Consider the following 25,126-nt stretch of genomic DNA (forward strand, 5'->3'; position numbering starts at 1 on the left):
CAACCAGTTAGGGACTATCTGACAATGCTACAGTACACCACAGCCAGTTAGGGACTATCTAACAATACTACAGTATACTGCAGTCAGTTAGGGACTATTTGACAATGCTACAGTATACCACAGTCAGTTAGGGACTATCTGACAATGCTACAGTACACCACAGCCAGTTAGGGACTATCTGACAATGCTACAGTACACCACAGCCAGTTAGGGACTATCTAACAATGCTACAGTACACCACAGCCAGTTAGGGACTATCTAACAATGCTACAGTACACCACAGCCAGTTAGGGACTATCTAACAATGCTACAGTACACCACAGTCAGTTAGGGACTATCTAACAATGCTACAGTACACCACAGTCAGTTAGGGACTATCTAACAATGCTACAGTACACCACAGCCAGTTAGGGACTATCTGACAATGCTACAGTACACCACAGCCAGTTAGGGACTATCTAACAATACTACAGTATACTGCAGTCAGTTAGGGACTATTTGACAATGCTACAGTATACCACAGTCAGTTAGGGACTATCTGACAATGCTACAGTACACCACAGCCAGTTAGGGACTTTCTAACAATACTACAGTATACTGCAGTCAGTTAGGGACTATTTGACAAAGCAACAGTATACCACAACCAGTTAGGGACTATCTGACAATGCTACAGTACACCACAGCCAGTTAGGGACTATTTGACAATGCTACAGCACACCACAACCAGTTAGGGACTATCTGACAATGCTACAGTACACCACAGCCAGTTAGGGACTATCTGACAATGCTACAGTACACCACAGTCAGTTAGGGACTATTTGACAATGCTACAGCACACCACAATCAGTTAGGGACTATCTGACAATGCTAAAGTACACCACAGCCAGTTAGGGACTATCTAACAATACTACATTATACCACAGTCAGTTAGGGACTATCTGACAATAATACATTATACCACAGTCAGTTAGGGACTATCTGACAATACTACATTGTACCACAGTCAGTTAGGGACTATCTGACAATACTACATTATACCACAGTCAGTTAGGGACTATCTGACAATGCTACAGTATACCACAGTCAGTTAGGGACTATCTAACAATACTACATTATACCACAGTCAGTTAGGGACTATCTGACAATACTACATTGTACCACAGTCAGTTAGGGACTATCTGACAATACTACATTATACCACAGTCAGTTAGGGACTATCTGACAATGCTACAGTATACCACAGTCAGTTAGGGACTATCTGACAATGCTACAGTATACTGTAGCCAGTTAGGGACTATCTAACAATGCTACAGTATACCACAGTCAATTAGGGACTATCTGACAATGCTACAGTATACTGCAGTCAGTTAGGGACTATCTAACAATGCTACAGTATACTGCAGTCAGTTAGGGACTATCTAACAATGCTACAGTATACTGCAGCCAGTTAGAGACTATCTGACAATACTACAGTATACCGCAGTCAGTTAGGGACTATCTGACAATGCTACAGTATACCACAGTCAGTTAGGGACTATCTGACAATACTACATTATACCACAGTCAGTTAGGGACTATCTGACAATGCTACAGTATACCACAATCAGTTAGGGACTATCTAACAATACTACAGTATACCACAGTCAGTTAGGGACTATCTGACAATGCTACAGTATACCACAGTCAGTTAGGGACTATCTGACAATACTACATTATACCACAGTCAGTTAGGGACTATCTGACAATGCTACAGTATACCACAGTCAGTTAGGGACTATCTAACAATACTACAGTATACTGCAGTCAGTTAGGGACTATCTAACAATGCTACAGTATACTGCAGTCAGTTAGGGACTATCTAACAATGCTACAGTATACTGCAGCCAGTTAGGGACTATCTGACAATGCTACAGTATACCACAGTCAGTTAGGGACTATCTGACAATGCTACAGTATACTGCAGTCAGTTAGGGACTATCTAACAATGCTACAGTATACTGCAGTCAGTTAGGGACTATCTGACAATGCTACAGTATACTGCAGTCAGTTAGGGACTATCTAACAAAGCTACAGAATACTGCAGCCAGTTAGGGACTATCTGACAATGCTACAGTATACCACAGCCAGTTAGGGACTATCTGACAATGCTACAGTATACCACAGCCAGTTAGGGACTATTTGACAATGCTACAGTATACCACAACCAGTTAGGGACTATCTAACAATGCTACAGTACACCACAGCCAGTTAGGGACTATTTGACAATGCTACAGTACACCACAACCAGTTAGGGACTATCTGACAATGCTACAGTACACCACAGCCAGTTAGGGACTATATAACAATACTACAGTATACCGCAGTCAGTTAGGGACTATTTGACAATGCTACAGTATACCACAGTCAGTTAGGGACTATCTGACAATGCTACAGTACACCACAGCCAGTTAGGGACTTTCTAACAATACCACAGTATACTGCAGTCAGTTAGGGACTATTTGACAATGCTACAGTATACCACAGTCAGTTAGGGACTATCTAACAATGCTACAGTATACTGCAGCCAGTTAGAGACTATCTGACAATAATACAGTATACCGCAGTCAGTTAGGGACTATCTGACAATGCTACAGTACACCACAGCCAGTTAGGGACTATTTGACAATGCTACAGTACACCACAACCAGTTAGGGACTATCTGACAATGCTACAGTATACCACAACCAGTTAGGGACTATCTAACAATGCTACAGTACACCACAGCCAGTTAGGGACTATTTGACAATGCTACAGTACACCACAACCAGTTAGGGACTATCTGACAATGCTACAGTACACCACAGCCAGTTAGGGACTATCTAACAATACTACAGTATACCGCAGTCAGTTAGGGACTATTTGACAATGCTACAGTATACCACAGTCAGTTAGGGACTATCTGACAATGCTACAGTACACCACAGCCAGTTAGGGACTTTCTAACAATACCACAGTATACTGCAGTCAGTTAGGGACTATTTGACAATGCTACAGTATACCACAACCAGTTAGGGACTATCTGACAATGCTACAGTACACCACAGCCAGTTAGGGACTATTTGACAATGCTACAGCACACCACAACCAGTTAGGGACTATCTGACAATGCTACAGTACACCACAGCCAGTTAGGGACTATCTAACAATACTACAGTATACTGCAGTCAGTTAGGGACTATTTGACAATGCTACAGTATACCACAGTCAGTTAGGGACTATCTGACAATGCTACAGTACACCACAGCCAGTTAGGGACTATCTGACAATGCTACAGTACACCACAGCCAGTTAGGGACTATCTAACAATGCTACAGTACACCACAGCCAGTTAGGGACTATCTAACAATGCTACAGTACACCACAGTCAGTTAGGGACTATCTAACAATGCTACAGTACACCACAGTCAGTTAGGGACTATCTAACAATGCTACAGTACACCACAGCCAGTTAGGGACTATCTGACAATGCTACAGTACACCACAGCCAGTTAGGGACTATCTAACAATACTACAGTATACTGCAGTCAGTTAGGGACTATTTGACAATGCTACAGTATACCACAGTCAGTTAGGGACTATCTGACAATGCTACAGTACACCACAGCCAGTTAGGGACTTTCTAACAATACTACAGTATACTGCAGTCAGTTAGGGACTATTTGACAAAGCAACAGTATACCACAACCAGTTAGGGACTATCTGACAATGCTACAGTACACCACAGCCAGTTAGGGACTATTTGACAATGCTACAGCACACCACAACCAGTTAGGGACTATCTGACAATGCTACAGTACACCACAGCCAGTTAGGGACTATCTGACAATGCTACAGTACACCACAGCCAGTTAGGGACTATTTGACAATGCTACAGCACACCACAACCAGTTAGGGACTATCTGACAATGCTACAGTACACCACAGCCAGTTAGGGACTATCTAACAATACTACATTATACCACAGTCAGTTAGGGACTATCTGACAATAATACATTATACCACAGTCAGTTAGGGACTATCTGACAATACTACATTGTACCACAGTCAGTTAGGGACTATCTGACAATACTACATTATACCACAGTCAGTTAGGGACTATCTGACAATGCTACAGTATACCACAGTCAGTTAGGGACTATCTAACAATACTACATTATACCACAGTCAGTTAGGGACTATCTGACAATACTACATTGTACCACAGTCAGTTAGGGACTATCTGACAATACTACATTATACCACAGTCAGTTAGGGACTATCTGACAATGCTACAGTATACCACAGTCAGTTAGGGACTATCTAACAATACTACATTATACCACAGTCAGTTAGGGACTATCTGACAATGCTACAGTATACTGTAGCCAGTTAGGGACTATCTAACAATGCTACAGTATACCACAGTCAGTTAGGGACTATCTGACAATGCTACAGTATACTGCAGTCAGTTAGGGACTATCTAACAATGCTACAGTATACTGCAGTCAGTTAGGGACTATCTAACAATGCTACAGTATACTGCAGCCAGTTAGAGACTATCTGACAATACTACAGTATACCGCAGTCAGTTAGGGACTATCTGACAATGCTACAGTATACCACAGTCAGTTAGGGACTATCTGACAATACTACATTATACCACAGTCAGTTAGGGACTATCTGACAATGCTACAGTATACCACAATCAGTTAGGGACTATCTGACAATGCTACAGTATACCACAGTCAGTTAGGGACTATCTGACAATGCTACAGTATACTGCAGTCAGTTAGGGACTATCTAACAATGCTACAGTATACTGCAGTCAGTTAGGGACTATCTGACAATGCTACAGTATACTGCAGTCAGTTAGGGACTATCTAACAAAGCTACAGAATACTGCAGCCAGTTAGGGACTATCTGACAATGCTACAGTATACCACAGCCAGTTAGGGACTATCTGACAATGCTACAGTATACCACAGCCAGTTAGGGACTATTTGACAATGCTACAGTATACCACAACCAGTTAGGGACTATCTAACAATGCTACAGTATACTGCAGTCAGTTAGGGACTATTTGACAATGCTACAGTATACCACAGTCAGTTAGGGACTATCTGACAATGCTACAGTACACCACAGCCAGTTAGGGACTTTCTAACAATACCACAGTATACTGCAGTCAGTTAGGGACTATTTGACAATGCTACAGTATACCAAAGTCAGTTAGGGACTATCTGACAATGCTACAGTACACCACAGCCAGTTAGGGACTTTCTAACAATACCACAGTATACTGCAGTCAGTTAGGGACTATTTGACAATGCTACAGTATACCACAACAAGTTAGGGACTATCTGACAATGCTACAGTACACCACAGCCAGTTAGGGACTATTTGACAATGCTACAGCACACCACAACCAGTTAGGGACTATCTGACAATGCTACAGTACACCACAGCCAGTTAGGGACTATCTAACAATACTACAGTATACTGCAGTCAGTTAGGGACTATTTGACAATGCTACAGTATACCACAGTCAGTTAGGGACTATCTGACAATGCTACAGTACACCACAGCCAGTTAGGGACTATCTGACAATGCTACAGTACACCACAGCCAGTTAGGGACTATCTAACAATGCTACAGTACACCACAGCCAGTTAGGGACTATCTAACAATGCTACAGTACACCACAGTCAGTTAGGGACTATCTAACAATGCTACAGTACACCACAGCCAGTTAGGGACTATCTGACAATGCTACAGTACACCACAGCCAGTTAGGGACTATCTAACAATACTACAGTATACTGCAGTCAGTTAGGGACTATTTGACAATGCTACAGTATACCACAGTCAGTTAGGGACTATCTAACAATACTACAGTATACTGCAGTCAGTTAGGGACTATCTAACAATGCTACAGTATACTGCAGCCAGTTAGGGACTATCTGACAATGCTACAGTATACTGCAGTCAGTTAGGGACTATTTGACAATGCTACAGTATACCACAGCCAGTTAGGGACTATCTAACAATACTACAGTATACCACAACCAGTTAGGGACTATCTGACAATGCTACAGTACACCACAACCAGTTAGGGACTATCTGACAATGCTACAGTACACCACAACCAGTTAGGGACTATCTGACAATGCTACAGTATACCAACGCCAATCTCAGGTCAGATACTGAGTTGGTTCACTAGAGAGAAAGGGTTCACTATTAGAAGTGGATGTCAGTGGGAGACAGACCATTGTGCACTACCATCAAGACTCATATCAGGAGATACTGTGTACTGTAACATCAACATGTAGGCAGGCAGTTCCAAGTTCTGCTCAGTTCAGACCAGGGCCCGTATGCACAAAGCCTCAGTGTAAGAGTGCTGATCTAGGATCAATTTCGCCTTTTAGATTATAATGAATTAGATTATATGGACAGGCTGGGACATGATCCTAGATCAGCACTCCTACTCTGAGATGCTTTGTGGCCTACGGGCCCAGATCAGACTCTTCTCACAGCCTTAAGACTCTGTGCCTCCTGGGTGTCCTCTGCAGTCATCTGTTAGGTCATAAGCCCTAGGAAGCAGTACTTGTCAGCTTGCAGCCTGAGCCATCAGTACTACAGATGTGTGCTTGTTTCATGTAGCTTGGTGCAAACAGGGAGCAGAGAACCGGCTGGATTCTCCAGGATAAAGCTTCCACTGTAATGGTTAGCCTAGGGGCTTTTCCCACTGTCTCCATGGAAACACTGACAGACAAGAGCTCAGACTGCCCATGACCACGCATAAAAAGGCTGACGTAGGCATGTTTGTGTCTCTCACCATATAAAGTCTCTGCAGTGGGAGCAGTAGGTAGGCTGCCGCAGGTAGGTGGCCATGAACTTGTGTCCGTTGACCTGATGGACCCTCCTTCGTACGGCACCCTGCCTCTTCCTAGGCCGCATGCGCTCCCGAAACACACGCTCCTCTGCATTCTCACTGGAGCCTGGAGCTGGAGAAGCACATTATTAGTATTCATATTTGATGTATCACTTCAGAATGGCACATGAAGAGACAGACAAGGAGGATGGTGCATTAATCTCCATATCAAATCTAATCAAATTGTATTTATAAACAACAGGTGTAGACTAACAGTGAAACGACAATAACATGGCTATATAAACAGGGTACCTTTACAGAGTCAATGTGCAGGGGTACGAGGTGATAACTTGGCTATATAAACAGGGTACCTTTACAGAGTCAATGTGCAGAGGTACGAGGTGATAACTTGGCTATATAAACAGGGTACCATTACAGAGTCAATGTGCAGGGGTATGAGGTGATAACTTGGCTATATAAACAGGGTACCATTACAGAGTCAATGTGCAGGGGTATGAGGTGATAACTTGGCTATATAAACAGGGTACCATTACAGAGTCAATGTGCAGGGGTACGAGGTGATAACTTGGCTATATAAACAGGGTACCATTACAGAGTCAATGTGCAGGGGTACGAGGTGATAACTTGGCTATATAAACAGGGTACCATTACAGAGTCAATGTGCAGGGGTACGAGGTGATAACTTGCCTATATAAACAGGGTACCTTTACAGAGTCAATGTGCAGGGGTACGATGTAATAACTTTCTTGGCTATATAAACAGGGTACCATTACAGAGTCGATGTGCAGGGGTACGAGGTGATAACTTGGCTATATAAACAGGGTACCATTACAGTGTCGATGTGCAGGGGTACGAGGTGATAACTTGGCTATATAAACAGGGTACCATTACAGAGTCGATGTGCAGGGGTACGAGGTGATAACTTGGCTATATAAACAGGGTACCATTACAGTGTCGATGTGCAGGGGTACGAGGTGATAACTTGGCTATATAAACAGGGTACCATTACAGAGTCGATGTGCAGGGGTACGAGGTGATAACTTGGCTATATAAACAGGGTACCTTTACAGAGTGGATGTGCCGGGGTACCAGGTAATTGAGGTAGATATGTACATATGGGTAGAGGTAAAGTGACCAGGCAACAGGATAGGTAATAAACAGTAGCAGCAGTGAAAGTGAAGAGTCCAAATAGTTAGTGCAAAGAGGGTCAATGTAGATAGTCCTGGTAGCTATTTGGTTGACTATTTAGTGGTTTTATGGCTTGTGGGTAGAAGCTGTTATAGGTCCTACTGGTTCCAGACTTGGTGGATCAATATAGTATATAGCACATTAATGAAGAGTGTGTCAGTATGCTTCTCCACACACTGCTTCTCCACACATAGCTACCCTGCTACCCCAATCCCCTACAAGTGTGAGGAAACGGAACAGTCCAGTGCTACAACCCCCTACAGGTGGGAGGTAATGGAACAGTCCAGTGCTACAACCCCCTACAGGTGGGAGGTCATGGAACAGTCCAGTGCTACAACCCCCTGCAGGTGGGAGGTAATGGAATAGTCCAGTGCTACAACCCCCTACAGGTGGAAGGTAATGGAACAGTCCAGTGCTACAATCCCCTACAGGTGGGAGGTCATGGAACAGTCCAGTGCTATAACCCCCTACAGGTGGAAGGTAATGGAACAGTCCAGTGCTACACTCCCCTACAGGTGGAATATAATGGAACAGTCCAGTGCTACAATCCCCTACAGGTGGAAGGTAATGGGACACTCCAGTGCTACAATCCCCTACAGGTGGAAGGTAATGGAACAGTCCAGTGCTACAACCCCCTACAGGTGGGAGGTAATGGGACAGTCCAGTGCTACAACCCCCTACAGGTAGAAGGTAATGGAACAGTCCAGTGCTACAATCCCCTACAGGTGGGAGGTCATGGAACAGTCCAGTGCTACAACCCCCTACAGGTGGAAGGCAATGGAACAGTCCAGTGCTACAACCCCCTACAGGTGGGAGGTAATGGAACAGTCCAGTGCTACAACCCCCTACAGGTGGGAGGTAATGGAATAGTCCAGTGCTACAACCCCCTACAGGTGGGAGGTAATGGAACAGTCCAGTGCTACAACCCCCTACAGGTGGGAGGTAATGGAATAGTCCAGTGCTACAACCCCCTACAGGTGGGAGATAATGGAACAGTCCAGTGCTACAACCCCGTACAGGTGGAAGGTAATGGAACAGTCCAGTGCTACAACCCCCTACAGGTGGAAAGTAATGGAACAGTCCTGTGCTGCACACATGACCACCTCTAGATGGTGCTACTTCAGCAGAGGTGAATTTACAGGGATAATCCCCTCAACAACCTCAAAGCTATGCAGATGCTGGAGAGGTGATTAACAGACTTGTCACACACACACCACAGCACACTAGTTATGAGGGTATTACACATTTGTCTCGTCTGGATAGGATAGCCTATATGCTACCTAGCTAATAAGTGACTGATTCAACCTTAACTAAGAATGCAGGATACTACATGTTGGTGATTGAGCGCTCTCCCAGTGTACACTGAGTGTACAAAACATTAGGAACACCTTCCTAATATTGAGTTGCAACCCCTTTTGCCCCCGGGAACAGCCTCAATTTGTCAGGGCGTGGACTCTACAAGGTGTCCAAAGCGCTCCACAGGGATGCTGGCCCATGTTGACACCAAGGTTTCCCACAGTTGCGTCAAGTTGACTGGATGTCCTTTGGGTGGTGGACAATTTTTGGTACACACAGGAAACTGTTGAGTGTGAAAAGCAGTTCTTAACACAAACCAGTGCGCCTGGCACCTACTACCATACCTTGTTCAAAGGCACTTACATCTTGTCTTGCCCATTCACCCTCTGAATGGCACACATACACAATCCATATCTCAATTGTCTCAAGGCTTACAAATCATTATTTAACCTGTCTCCTCCCCTTCATCTATACTGACTGAAGTGGATATAACAAGTGACATCAATAAGGGATCATAGCTTTCACCTGGATTCACCTGGTCAGTCTATGTCATGGAAAGAGCAGTTGTTCCTAATGTTTTGTACACTCAGCGTATGTGTTGTATGTAGCTAAGATAGGTGCAGATCTGTTGAGGTCTGGATCAATGGATTGACGGGGTAGGCTGTGACATAGAGCAACCATGTTGGAGACCTGTCAGCCCTACTCACCAGGGTAGCAGACAAGGTAACTCACAGGGCTGCACAGGACTGCTCCCACTCCCACTCTCACTCTCTATTTCTCTCTCACACATCCTCACACACTTATGCACAGCCTCACACAGCCTCACACATCCTCACACACTTACGCACAGCCTCACACAGCCTCACACACTTACGCACAGCCTCACACAGCCTCACACACTTATGCACAGCCTCACACAGCCTCACACATCCTCACACACTTACGCACAGCCTCACACAGCCTCACACAGCCTCACACACTTACGCACAGCCTCACACACTTACGCACAGCCTCACACACTTATGCACAGCATCACAGCCTCACAGACTTACGCACACAGCACATACTTGTACATGAATGCATTCACGCAAGCACGCATGTACACACACATAAACACACACATACACACACGCATATACACACACACACACACATACACACACACACACACACACACACATACACACACATACACTGTACAGAAAATAAAATGTGAAATCTTTCTCTCCTGGAGTGATTATGGAAGAGTATTCCATGTGGAGAGCTTAGGTTTACATTACACTCTGCTACTTTATTAATTATACTGTCAGCGCAGGGGGGCGGGAGTGATGGAGGTAGGGAGGGAGGGAGGGAGTTACTGGTAGGTGACAGCCACCCTGCCACATGGTCTGGAAGGTCATAGCCCCCTGCTACATGGTCTGGTAGGTCACAGCCCCCTGCCACATGGTCTGGTAGGTCACAGCCCCCTGCCACATGGTCTGGTAGGTCACTGCCCCCTGCCACATGGTCTGGTAGGTCACAGCCCCCTGCCACATGGTCTAGTAGTTCACAGCCCCCTGCCACATGGTCTGGTAGTTCACAGCCCCCTGCCACATGGTCTGGTAGGTCACAGCCCCCTGCCCCATGGTCTGGTAGGTCACAGCCTCCTGCCACATGGTCTGGTAGGTCACTGCCCCCTGCCACATGGTCTGGTAGGTCACAGCCCCCTGCCACATGGTCTGGTAGGTCACAGCCCCCTGCCACATGGTCTAGTAGGTCACAGCCCCCTGCCACGTGGTCTGGTAGTTCACAGCCCCCTGCCACATGGTCTGGTAGGTCACAGCCCCCTGCCACATGGTCTGGTAGGTCACAGCCCCCTGCCACATAGTCTGGTAGGTCACAGCCTCCTGCCACATGGTCTGGTAGGTCACAGCCTCCTGCCACATGGTCTGGTAGGTCACAGCCTCCTGCCACATGGTCTGGTAGGTCACAGCCCCCTGCCACATAGTCTGGTAGGTCACAGCCTCCTGCCACGTGGTCTGGTAGGTCACAGCCCCCTGCCACATAGTCTGGTAGGTCACAGCCTCCTGCCACATAGTCTGGTAGGTCACAGCCCCCTGCCACATGGTCTAGTAGTTCACAGCCCCCTGCCACATGGTCTGGTAGGTCACAGCCCCCTGCCCCATGGTCTGGTAGGTCACTGCTCCCTGCCACATGGTCTGGTAGGTCACAGCCCCCTGCCACATGGTCTGGTAGGTCACTGCCCCCTGCCACATGGTCTGGTAGGTCACAGCCCCCTGCCACATGGTCTGGTAGGTCACTGCCCCCTGCCACATGGTCTGGTAGGTCACAGCCCCCTGCCACATGGTCTGGTAGGTCACAGCCCCCTGCCACATGGTCTAGTAGTTCACAGCCCCCTGCCACATGGTCTGGTAGGTCACAGCCCCCTGCCACATGGTCTGGTAGTTCACAGCCCCCTGCCACATAGTCTGGTAGGTCACAGCCCCCTGCCACATGGTCTGGTAGTTCACAGCCCCCTGCCACATGGTCTGGTAGGTCACAGCCCCCTGCCACATGGTCTGGTAGTTCACAGCCCCCTGCCACATAGTCTGGTAGGTCACAGCCCCCTGCCACATTGCTATTTTCTGATCACCAAATGGTGTAGTGGTTCACTGACAAACTGTAGAAGTGGTGGGATCTCAAATCAAATCAAAGTGTATTTGTCACATGCGCCGAATACAACAGGTATACACCCTTACAGTGAAATGCTTTCTTACAGGCTCTAATCAATAGTGCAAAAAAGGTGTTAGGTGAACAATAGGTAGGTAAAGAAATAAAACAACAGTAAAAAGACAGGCTATATACAATAGCGAGGCTAGAAAAGTAGCGAGGCTACATACAGACACCGGTTAGTCGGGCTGATTGAGATAGTATGTACATGTAGATATGGTTAAAGTGACTATGCATTAATCATGAACAGAGAGTAGCAGTAGCGCAAAATAGGGGTTGGCGGGTGGTGGGTGGCGGGACACAATGCAGATAGCCCGGTTAGCCAATGTGATCTAGGTCTATACGAGCGATTCAGACAGACAGGTAGACAGACACAACTCCAGTCCCCCCAAGGTATTAGCACCACAGGAGGTTGGTGGCACCTTAATTGGGGAGGATGGGGTTGTGGTAATGGCTGGAGCGGAATCAGTGTAACGGTATCAAATACATCAAACACATGGTTTCAACATGGTTTCCATGTGTTCTATGCCATTCCATTTGCTCCGATCCAGACATTATTATGAGCGGTCCTCCCCTCAGCAGCCTCCACTGATTAGCACAGTGCTGGCCGTATTACTGTTGAGTAAGACCACAGGTGTGCTTGCACTGTAGTAAAGTCCCTGCCTGTCTTCCTGCCTCAACACAATACACTGACTGACACAGTTTGGTTTCTGGTGTCAACTAAGGCTGTGTGCAATTTACCTGTAACCAGGAGCAACAGCTGCACAATTTAAACACATATATTATGATAAATAGATTTGAAACTTGTATCTCATTATGGTAATTGATGAAATATGCATAACCAGATGTAATTGTAATGGCTTAGCAGATAATAAGAAAAGATCAACAATATTTACCTGGCTTAAAGAGAAGGAATATAATATATATTTTTTACAGGAAACTCATTCAACAATTTTAGAAGAAGCTGTGTGGAAAAAGGACTGGGGGGTGAAATATACTTCTCCCATGGGAAAAGAAACTCAAAAGGGGTGATGACATTAATTAACTGTAATTTTGATCCGAATGTGCAAATTGTCCAAACAGATCCCCAAGGTAGATGTATGATATTAAATATGTTATTGGACCATAAACAGATATAACCTTTACGGACCAAATAATGATGATCCACGTTTCTTTGGAAATATATTTAATAAATGATCAACCCTGCAAGCAATACAACCCTCGATTATTATGGTGGGAGATTATAATACTGTTTTAAATACCTCAAGGAAATCACACTACAAACTATCCCCCTCATGCACGCAAGGAAATCACGAATATCATGGATATATTGGAACTATTGGATATATGGAGGCTAAAATATCCTGACCTAGTGAGATATACAGTTTACATACACCTTAGCCAAATTCATTTAAACTCAGTTTTTCACAATTCCTGACATTTAATCCTATAAAATAATTCCCTGTTTTAGGTCATTTAGGATCACCACTTTACTTTAAGAATTTGAAATGTCAGAATAATAGCAGAGAGAATTATTTATTTTAGCTTTAATTTCTTTCATCACATTCCCAGTGGGTCAGAAGTTTACATACACTCAATTAATATTCGGTAGCATTGCCTTAAAATTGTTTAACTTGGGTCAAACGTTTCGGGAAGCCTTCCACAAGTTTCCCACAATAAGTTGGGTGAATTTTGGTCCATTCCTCCTGACAGAGCTGGTGTAACTGAGTCAGGTTTGTAGGCCTCCTTCCTCGCACACGCTTTTTCAGTTCTGCCCACAAATTTTCTATGGGTTTGAGGTCAGGGCTTTGTGATGGCCACTCGAATACCTTAACTTTGTTGTCCTTAAGACATTTTGCCACAACTTTGGAAGTATGCTTAGGCTCATTGTCCATTTGGTAGACCCATTTTCGATCAAGCTTTAACTTTCTGACTGATGTCTTGAGATGTTGCTTCAATATATCCACATAATTTTCCTCCTCGTGATGCCATCTATTTTGTGAAGTGCACCAGTCCCTCCTGCAGCAAAGCACCCCCACCACATGATGCTGCCACCCCCGTGCGTCATGGTTGGGATGGTGTTCTTCGGCTTGCAAGCCTGCCCCTTTTTCCTCCAAACATAACGATGGTCATTATGGCCAAACAGTTATATTTTTGTTTCATCAGACCAGAGGACATTTCTCCAAAATGTATGATCTTTGTCCCCATGTGCACTTCCAGCACTTCCGGTTTTGGAGCAGTGGCTTCTTCCTTGCTGAGTCGCCTTTCAGGTTATGCCAATATAAGACTTGTTTTACTGTGGATATAGATACTTTTGTACCTGTTTTCTCCAGCATCTTCAGAAGGTCCTTTGCTGTTATTCTGGGATTGATTTGCACTTTTCTCACCAAAGTACGTTCATCTCTAGGAGACAGAACACATCTCCTTCCTGAGCGGTATGACGACTGTGTGGTCCCATGGTGTTTATACTTGCGTACTATTATTTGTACAGATGAACGCAGTACCTTCATGTGTTTGGAAATTGCTCCCAAGTATGAACCAGGCTTGTGGAGATCTACAATTTTTTTTCTGAGGTCTTGGCTGATTTCTTTTGATTTTCCCATTATGTCAAGCAAAGAGGCACTGAGTTTGAAGGTAGGCCTTGAAATACATCCACAGGTAGAAGCTTCTAAAGCCATGACATACTTGTCTGGAATTTTCCAAGCTGTTTAAAGCCACAGTCAACTTAGTGTATGTAAACTTCTGACTCACTGGACTTGTGATAGAGTCAATTATAATTGAAATAATATGTCTGTAATCAATTGTTGGAAAAATGACTTGTATAATGCACAAAGTTGATGTCATAACCGACTTGCCAAAACTATAGTTTGTTAACAAGAAATTTGTGGAGTGGTTGGGAAACAAGTTTTAATGACTCCAACCTAGTGTATGTAAACTTCCGACTTCAACTGTACATTGCGGAGGCTCAATCAAGCTAGTCATCTTGACTACTTTCTTATGTCATTCTCGTTGGCACCAAAAGTTTAAAAAGTGTTGATAGAGGACAGAATGCGGTCGGACCATCAGATAACTTGTGTGCACGTACTTGTGTGTTTCTCTCACTCAGTGTGTGTATGTGTGTGTGTGTGTCACCGTCACCGTGGGCATGTGTCAGGCTGTGTGTGTGTGTCACTGTCATCGTGGGTGTCAGGATGTGTGTGTGAATGTGTGTGTGTGTGTGTGTGTGTGTGTGTGTCACGGACTGTGTGTGTGTCACTGACTGTGTGTGTGTCACTGACTGTGTGTGTGTCACTGACTGTGTGTGTGTGTGTGTGTCACGGACTGTGTGTGTGTCACTGACTGTGTGTGTGTTTGTGTGTGTTGACCTGATAAATGCCCAGCCCGGCCTATCTGTGACAGTTGTCTAATCTGTAGCCCTTGGCCAGACAGAAGGATGGCCAGGGAGGCTGTGGAGAGGAAGAATTAGTGGATGACTTAGGGGATGACTTAGTGGATGACTTAGTGGATGACTTTGGGGAGGACTTAGTGGATAAGTTAGTAGATGACTTAGGGGATGACTTAGGGGATGACTTAGTGGAGAGTTAGCGGGTAGGGATTGATGACATCACACCTTATACAGAGGGGTAATTAACAACATATCACATCATCTATGGAGAGATGTGACAATCCACACAGACTAGACCATTCTATAAGGGCTGTTCCCACAATGCATTGGACCTTCCTCTTCATCATGCACTTTGTGGGAAGACTCCACATGACCTCTGACCTCTCTCCTAGCGCCCTCTCTCCTCGTATCCTCTCTCCTAGTCCCCTTCTCAAAACCCCTCACCTCCGATGGGTCCTCAGTCATACCCCTCCAGCCCCTATGCCGTCACCATCGCCTAGCAACTGGCACTGGCTGCCTAGCAACAGCTGTAGCCATATCCCTGTAGGAGGGGATATGGCTACTCATGTGTGAGGTCATCGGTCCACTGTTACCGATGTGACCATCCCTCTTGGTGAGGATCTCTCTACACAAGGGGTGCTAGACAACATATTTTCACGGCATTAGACAATATATGCTCATAGCATTAGATAACATGTGTTCACCACATTAAACAATGTATTAGACAATGTGATCACAGCATTAGACAACATTCGTTCACTGCATTAGACACCATTTGTTCATGGCATTAGACAATCTGTGTTCACTGCATTAGACAACATTTGTTCACTGCATTAAACAATGTGTTAAATGCATTACACAATGTGCTCACAGCATTAAACAACATGTGTTCACTGCATTATACAACATCTGTTCACTGCAATAGACAACTGCATTAGACATCGTGTTCCCTACATTAGACAACATGCGTTCACATCATTAGGCAGCATGTGTTCACTGCATTAGACAACTGCATTAGACAGCGTGTTCCCTACATTAGACAACATGTGTTCACATCATTAGACAGCATGTGTTCACTGCATTAGACAACATGTGTTCACTGCATTAAACAACGTGTTCACTGCATTAGAAAACATGTGCTCACATAAATAGACAACATGTGTTTACTGCATCAGAAAACATATATTCACTGCATTAGGCAATGTGTGTTCACTGCATTAGACAACATGTGTTCAATGCATTAGACAACATGTGTTCAATGCATTAGACAACATGCATGAAACATCATGTGTTCAATGCATTAGACAACATGCATTAAACAACATGTGTTCACTGCATTAGACAACATGTGCTCACTGCATTAGACAATGTGTGTTCACTGCATTAGACAATGTGTGTTCACTGCATTAGACAACATGTGTTCAATGCATTAGACAACATGCATGAAACATCATGTGTTCAATGCATTAGACAACATGCATTAAACAACATGTGTTCACTGCATTAGACAACATGTGCTCACTGCATTAGACAATGTGTGTTCACTGCATTAGACAATGTGTGTTCACTGCATTAGACAACATGTGTTCAATGCATTAGACAACATGCATGAAACATCATGTGTTCAATGCATTAGACAACATGCATTAAACAACATGTGTTCACTGCATTAGACAACATGTGCTCACTGCATTAGACAATGTGTGTTCACTGCATTAGACAATGTGTGTTCACTGCATTAGACAACATGTGTTCAATGCATTAGACAACATGCATGAAACATCATGTGTTCAATGCATTAGACAACATGCATTAAACAACATGTGTTCACTGCATTAGACAACATGTGCTCACTGCATTAGACAATGTGTGTTCACTGCATTAGACAATGTGTGTTCACTGCATTAGACAACATGTGTTCAATGCATTAGACAACATGCATGAAACATCATGTGTTCAATGCATTAGACAACATGCATTAAACAACATGTGTTCACTGCATTAGACAACATGTGCTCACTGCATTAGACAATGTGTGTTCACTGCATTAGACAATGTGTGTTCACTGCATTAGACAACATGTGTTCAATGCATTAGACAACATGCATGAAACATCATGTGTTCAATGCATTAGACAACATGCATTAAACAACATGTGTTCACTGCATTAGACAACATGTGCTCACTGCATTAGACAATGTGTGTTCACTGCATTAGACAACATGTGTTCACTGAATTAGGCAATGTGTGTTTACTGCATTAGACAACATGTGCTCACTGCAATAGACAAGATATGTTCACGCCTCCCGGGTGGGGCAGTGGTCTAGGGCACTGCATCGCAGTGCTAACTGCGCCACCAGAGTCTCTGGGTTCGCCCCCAGGCTCTGTCGCAGCCGACCGCGACCAGGAGGTCCGTGGGGCGACGCACAATTGGGCTAGCGTCGTCCGGGTTAGGGAGGGTTTGGCCGGTAGGGATTTCCTTGTCTCATCGCGCTCCAGCGACTCCTGTGGCGGGCTGGGCGCAGTGCGCGCTAGCCAAGGGGGCCAGGTGCACGGTGTTTCCTCCGACACATTGGTGCGGCTGGCTTCCGGGTTGGAGGCGCGCTGTGTTAAAGAAGCAGTGCGGCTTGGTTGGGTTTTGCCTCGGATGACGCATGGCTTTCGACCTTCGTCTCTCCCGAGCCCGTACGGGAGTTGTAGCGATGAGACAAGATAGTATTTACTAGCGATTGGATACCACGAAAATTGGGGAAAAAAGGAGATAAAAAAGATGTGTTCACTGCAAGAGACAAGATGTGTGCACTGCATTAAACAACATGTGTTCACTGCAACAGGCAACGTGTATTCATTTCATTTGACAACATGTGCTCACTGCATAAGACAGCATGTACTCACTGCATTAGACAAAATGTGTTTACTGCATTAGACAACATGTGTTCACTGCATTTGACAACATGTGCTCACTACATTAGACAACATGTGCTCACTGCATTAGACAACATGTGTTCAATGCATTTGACAACATGCGCTCACTGCATTAGACAATATGTGTTCACTGCATTACACCACATGTGCTCACTGCATTAGACAACATGTGCTCACTGCATTAGACAACATGTGTTCACTGCATTAGGCAATTTGTGTTCACTGCATTAGGCGACATGTGTTCACTGCATTAGACAAAGTGTGCTGACTGCACAAGACAACATGTGTTCACTGCATATGGCAACGTGTGTTCACTGCATCAGACAACATGTGTTCACTGCATCAGACAACATGTGCTCACTGCATTAGATAACATGTGTTCACTGCATTAGACAACATGTGTTCACTGCATTAGACAACATGTGTTCACTGCATTAGACAACATGTGTTCACTGCATTAGACAACATATTTTAGACAACATGTGTTCACTGCATTAGACAACATATTTTAGACAACATGTGTTCACTGCATTAGACAACATGTGTTCACTGCATTAGAAAACATGTGTTCAATGCATTAGACAACATGTGTTCACTGCATTAGACAACATATATTAGACAACATGTGTTCACTGCATTAGACAACATATATTAGACAACATGTGTTCACTGCATTAGACAACATGTGTTCACTGCATTAGACAACATGTGTTCACTGCATTAGACAACATGTGTTCACTGCATTAGACAACATGTGTTCACTGCATTAGACAACATGGGTTCACTGCATTAGACAACATATATTAGACAACAGGTGTTCACTGCATTAGACAACATGTGTTCACTGCATTAGACAAAATGTGCTCACTGCATTAGACAACATGTGCTCACTGCATTAGACAACATATATCAGACAACAGGTGCTCACAGCATTAGACAACATATATAAGACAACATGTGTTCACTGCATTAGACAACATGTGTTCACAGCATTAGACAACATATATTAGACAACAGGTGTTCACTGCATTAGACAGAATGTGTTCACTGCATTAGACAACATATATTAGACAACATGTGTTCACAGCATTAGACAACATTTATTAGACAACTGGTGTTCACTGCATTAGACAACATATATTAGACAACATGTGTTCACAGCATTAGACAACATATATTAGACAACATGTGTTCACAGCATTAGACAACATGTGTTCACAGCATTAGACAACATATATTAGACAACATGTGTTCACAGCATTAGACAACATATATTAGACAACATGTGTTCACAGCATTAGACAACATATATTAGACAACATGTGTTCACTACATTAGACAACATATATTAGACAACATGTGTTCACAGCATTAGACAACATATATTAGACAATATGTGTTCACAGCATTAGACAACATATATTAGACAACATGTGTTCACGGCATTAAACAACATGTGTTCACAGCATTAGACAACATGTGTTCACGACATTAGACAACATGTGTTCACGGCATTAGACAATATGTGTTCACAGCATTAGACAACATGTGTTCACGGCATTAGACAATATGTGTTCACAGCATTAGATAACATGTGTTCACGGCATTAGACAATATGTGTTCACAGCATTAGACAACATATATTAGACAATTAGTGTTCACAGGATTAGACAACATATATTAGACAACATGTGTTCACTGCATTAGACAACATGTGTTCACTACATTAGACAACATATATTAGACAACATGTGTTCACTGCATTAGACAACATGTGTTCACTACATTAGACAACATATATTAGACAACATGTGTTCACTGCATTAGACAACACATATTAGAAGACATATATTCACTGCATTAGACAACATATATTAGACAACATGTGTTCACATCATTAGACAGCATGTGTTCACTGCATTAGACAACATGTGTTCACTGCATTAAACAACGTGTTCACTGCATTAGAAAACATGTGCTCACATAAATAGACAACATGTGTTTACTGCATCAGAAAACATATATTCACTGCATTAGGCAATGTGTGTTCACTGCATTAGACAACATGTGTTCAATGCATTAGACAACATGCATGAAACATCATGTGTTCAATGCATTAGACAACATGCATTAAACAACATGTGTTCACTGCATTAGACAACATGTGCTCACTGCATTAGACAATGTGTGTTCACTGCATTAGACAATGTGTGTTCACTGCATTAGACAACATGTGTTCAATGCATTAGACAACATGCATGAAACATCATGTGTTCAATGCATTAGACAACATGCATTAAACAACATGTGTTCACTGCATTAGACAACATGTGCTCACTGCATTAGACAATGTGTGTTCACTGCATTAGACAATGTGTGTTCACTGCATTAGACAACATGTGTTCAATGCATTAGACAACATGCATGAAACATCATGTGTTCAATGCATTAGACAACATGCATTAAACAACATGTGTTCACTGCATTAGACAACATGTGCTCACTGCATTAGACAATGTGTGTTCACTGCATTAGACAATGTGTGTTCACTGCATTAGACAACATGTGTTCAATGCATTAGACAACATGCATGAAACATCATGTGTTCAATGCATTAGACAACATGCATTAAACAACATGTGTTCACTGCATTAGACAACATGTGCTCACTGCATTAGACAATGTGTGTTCACTGCATTAGACAATGTGTGTTCACTGCATTAGACAACATGTGTTCAATGCATTAGACAACATGCATGAAACATCATGTGTTCAATGCATTAGACAACATGCATTAAACAACATGTGTTCACTGCATTAGACAACATGTGCTCACTGCATTAGACAATGTGTGTTCACTGCATTAGACAACATGTGTTCACTGAATTAGGCAATGTGTGTTTACTGCATTAGACAACATGTGCTCACTGCAATAGACAAGATATGTTCACGCCTCCCGGGTGGGGCAGTGGTCTAGGGCACTGCATCGCAGTGCTAACTGCGCCACCAGAGTCTCTGGGTTCGCCCCCAGGCTCTGTCGCAGCCGACCGCGACCAGGAGGTCCGTGGGGCGACGCACAATTGGGCTAGCGTCGTCCGGGTTAGGGAGGGTTTGGCCGGTAGGGATTTCCTTGTCTCATCGCGCTCCAGCGACTCCTGTGGCGGGCTGGGCGCAGTGCGCGCTAGCCAAGGGGGCCAGGTGCACGGTGTTTCCTCCGACACATTGGTGCGGCTGGCTTCCGGGTTGGAGGCGCGCTGTGTTAAAGAAGCAGTGCGGCTTGGTTGGGTTTTGCCTCGGATGACGCATGGCTTTCGACCTTCGTCTCTCCCGAGCCCGTACGGGAGTTGTAGCGATGAGACAAGATAGTATTTACTAGCGATTGGATACCACGAAAATTGGGGAAAAAAGGAGATAAAAAAGATGTGTTCACTGCAAGAGACAAGATGTGTGCACTGCATTAAACAACATGTGTTCACTGCAACAGGCAACGTGTATTCATTTCATTTGACAACATGTGCTCACTGCATAAGACAGCATGTACTCACTGCATTAGACAAAATGTGTTTACTGCATTAGACAACATGTGTTCACTGCATTTGACAACATGTGCTCACTACATTAGACAACATGTGCTCACTGCATTAGACAACATGTGTTCAATGCATTTGACAACATGCGCTCACTGCATTAGACAATATGTGTTCACTGCATTACACCACATGTGCTCACTGCATTAGACAACATGTGCTCACTGCATTAGACAACATGTGTTCACTGCATTAGGCAATTTGTGTTCACTGCATTAGGCGACATGTGTTCACTGCATTAGACAAAGTGTGCTGACTGCACAAGACAACATGTGTTCACTGCATATGGCAACGTGTGTTCACTGCATCAGACAACATGTGTTCACTGCATCAGACAACATGTGCTCACTGCATTAGATAACATGTGTTCACTGCATTAGACAACATGTGTTCACTGCATTAGACAACATGTGTTCACTGCATTAGACAACATGTGTTCACTGCATTAGACAACATATTTTAGACAACATGTGTTCACTGCATTAGACAACATATTTTAGACAACATGTGTTCACTGCATTAGACAACATGTGTTCACTGCATTAGAAAACATGTGTTCAATGCATTAGACAACATGTGTTCACTGCATTAGACAACATATATTAGACAACATGTGTTCACTGCATTAGACAACATATATTAGACAACATGTGTTCACTGCATTAGACAACATGTGTTCACTGCATTAGACAACATGTGTTCACTGCATTAGACAACATGTGTTCACTGCATTAGACAACATGTGTTCACTGCATTAGACAACATGGGTTCACTGCATTAGACAACATATATTAGACAACAGGTGTTCACTGCATTAGACAACATGTGTTCACTGCATTAGACAAAATGTGCTCACTGCATTAGACAACATGTGCTCACTGCATTAGACAACATATATCAGACAACAGGTGCTCACAGCATTAGACAACATATATAAGACAACATGTGTTCACTGCATTAGACAACATGTGTTCACAGCATTAGACAACATATATTAGACAACAGGTGTTCACTGCATTAGACAGAATGTGTTCACTGCATTAGACAACATATATTAGACAACATGTGTTCACAGCATTAGACAACATTTATTAGACAACTGGTGTTCACTGCATTAGACAACATATATTAGACAACATGTGTTCACAGCATTAGACAACATATATTAGACAACATGTGTTCACAGCATTAGACAACATGTGTTCACAGCATTAGACAACATATATTAGACAACATGTGTTCACAGCATTAGACAACATATATTAGACAACATGTGTTCACAGCATTAGACAACATATATTAGACAACATGTGTTCACTACATTAGACAACATATATTAGACAACATGTGTTCACAGCATTAGACAACATATATTAGACAATATGTGTTCACAGCATTAGACAACATATATTAGACAACATGTGTTCACGGCATTAAACAACATGTGTTCACAGCATTAGACAACATGTGTTCACGACATTAGACAACATGTGTTCACGGCATTAGACAATATGTGTTCACAGCATTAGACAACATGTGTTCACGGCATTAGACAATATGTGTTCACAGCATTAGATAACATGTGTTCACGGCATTAGACAATATGTGTTCACAGCATTAGACAACATATATTAGACAATTAGTGTTCACAGGATTAGACAACATATATTAGACAACATGTGTTCACTGCATTAGACAACATGTGTTCACTACATTAGACAACATATATTAGACAACATGTGTTCACTGCATTAGACAACATGTGTTCACTACATTAGACAACATATATTAGACAACATGTGTTCACTGCATTAGACAACACATATTAGAAGACATGTGCTCACAGCATATTTACTAGCGATTGGATACCACGAAAATTGGGGAAAAAAGGAGATAAAAAAGATGTGTTCACTGCAAGAGACAAGATGTGTGCACTGCATTAAACAACATGTGTTCACTGCAACAGGCAATGTGTATTCATTTCATTTGACAACATGTGCTCACTGCATAAGACAGCATGTACTCACTGCATTAGACAAAATGTGTTTACTGCATTAGACAACATGTGTTCACTGCATTTGACAACATGTGCTCACTACATTAGACAACATGTGCTCACTGCATTAGACAACATGTGTTCAATGCATTTGACAACATGCGCTCACTGCATTAGACAATATGTGTTCACTGCATTACACCACATGTGCTCACTGCATTAGACAACATGTGCTCACTGCATTAGACAACATGTGTTCACTGCATTAGGCAATTTGTGTTCACTGCATTAGGCGACATGTGTTCACTGCATTAGACAAAGTGTGCTGACTGCACAAGACAACATGTGTTCACTGCATATGGCAACGTGTGTTCACTGCATCAGACAACATGTGTTCACTGCATCAGACAACATGTGCTCACTGCATTAGATAACATGTGTTCACTGCATTAGACAACATGTGTTCACTGCATTAGACAACATGTGTTCACTGCATTAGACAACATGTGTTCACTGCATTAGACAACATATTTTAGACAACATGTGTTCACTGCATTAGACAACATATTTTAGACAACATGTGTTCACTGCATTAGACAACATGTGTTCACTGCATTAGAAAACATGTGTTCAATGCATTAGACAACATGTGTTCACTGCATTAGACAACATATATTAGACAACATGTGTTCACTGCATTAGACAACATATATTAGACAACATGTGTTCACTGCATTAGACAACATGTGTTCACTGCATTAGACAACATGTGTTCACTGCATTAGACAACATGTGTTCACTGCATTAGACAACATGTGTTCACTGCATTAGACAACATGGGTTCACTGCATTAGACAACATATATTAGACAACAGGTGTTCACTGCATTAGACAACATGTGTTCACTGCATTAGACAAAATGTGCTCACTGCATTAGACAACATGTGCTCACTGCATTAGACAACATATATCAGACAACAGGTGCTCACAGCATTAGACAACATATATAAGACAACATGTGTTCACTGCATTAGACAACATGTGTTCACAGCATTAGACAACATATATTAGACAACAGGTGTTCACTGCATTAGACAGAATGTGTTCACTGCATTAGACAACATATATTA

General features: G+C 43.2%; 1 protein-coding gene across 3 annotated transcripts in view; it reads right to left on the minus strand.

The window, feature by feature from the left end:
* The window catches only part of LOC129863111 (protein kinase C epsilon type), a 267,995-nt gene that overhangs the window by 116,532 nt on the left and 126,337 nt on the right, over positions 1-25,126 (minus strand). For all 3 annotated transcript variants that reach the window (XR_008760938.1, XR_008760937.1, XM_055935076.1), the window contains exon 3: positions 6,854-7,022. Coding sequence is in view for 1 of the 3 variants with exons in the window: in XM_055935076.1 (XP_055791051.1) it covers positions 6,854-7,022 (169 nt within the window). In the remaining 2 variants the exon portion in view is untranslated. The remainder of the gene's footprint in view (positions 1-6,853; positions 7,023-25,126) is intronic.

Source organism: Salvelinus fontinalis, chromosome 1 (genome assembly GCF_029448725.1).
Source record: "Salvelinus fontinalis isolate EN_2023a chromosome 1, ASM2944872v1, whole genome shotgun sequence".
NCBI classification, from domain to species: Eukaryota; Metazoa; Chordata; class Actinopteri; order Salmoniformes; family Salmonidae; genus Salvelinus; species Salvelinus fontinalis.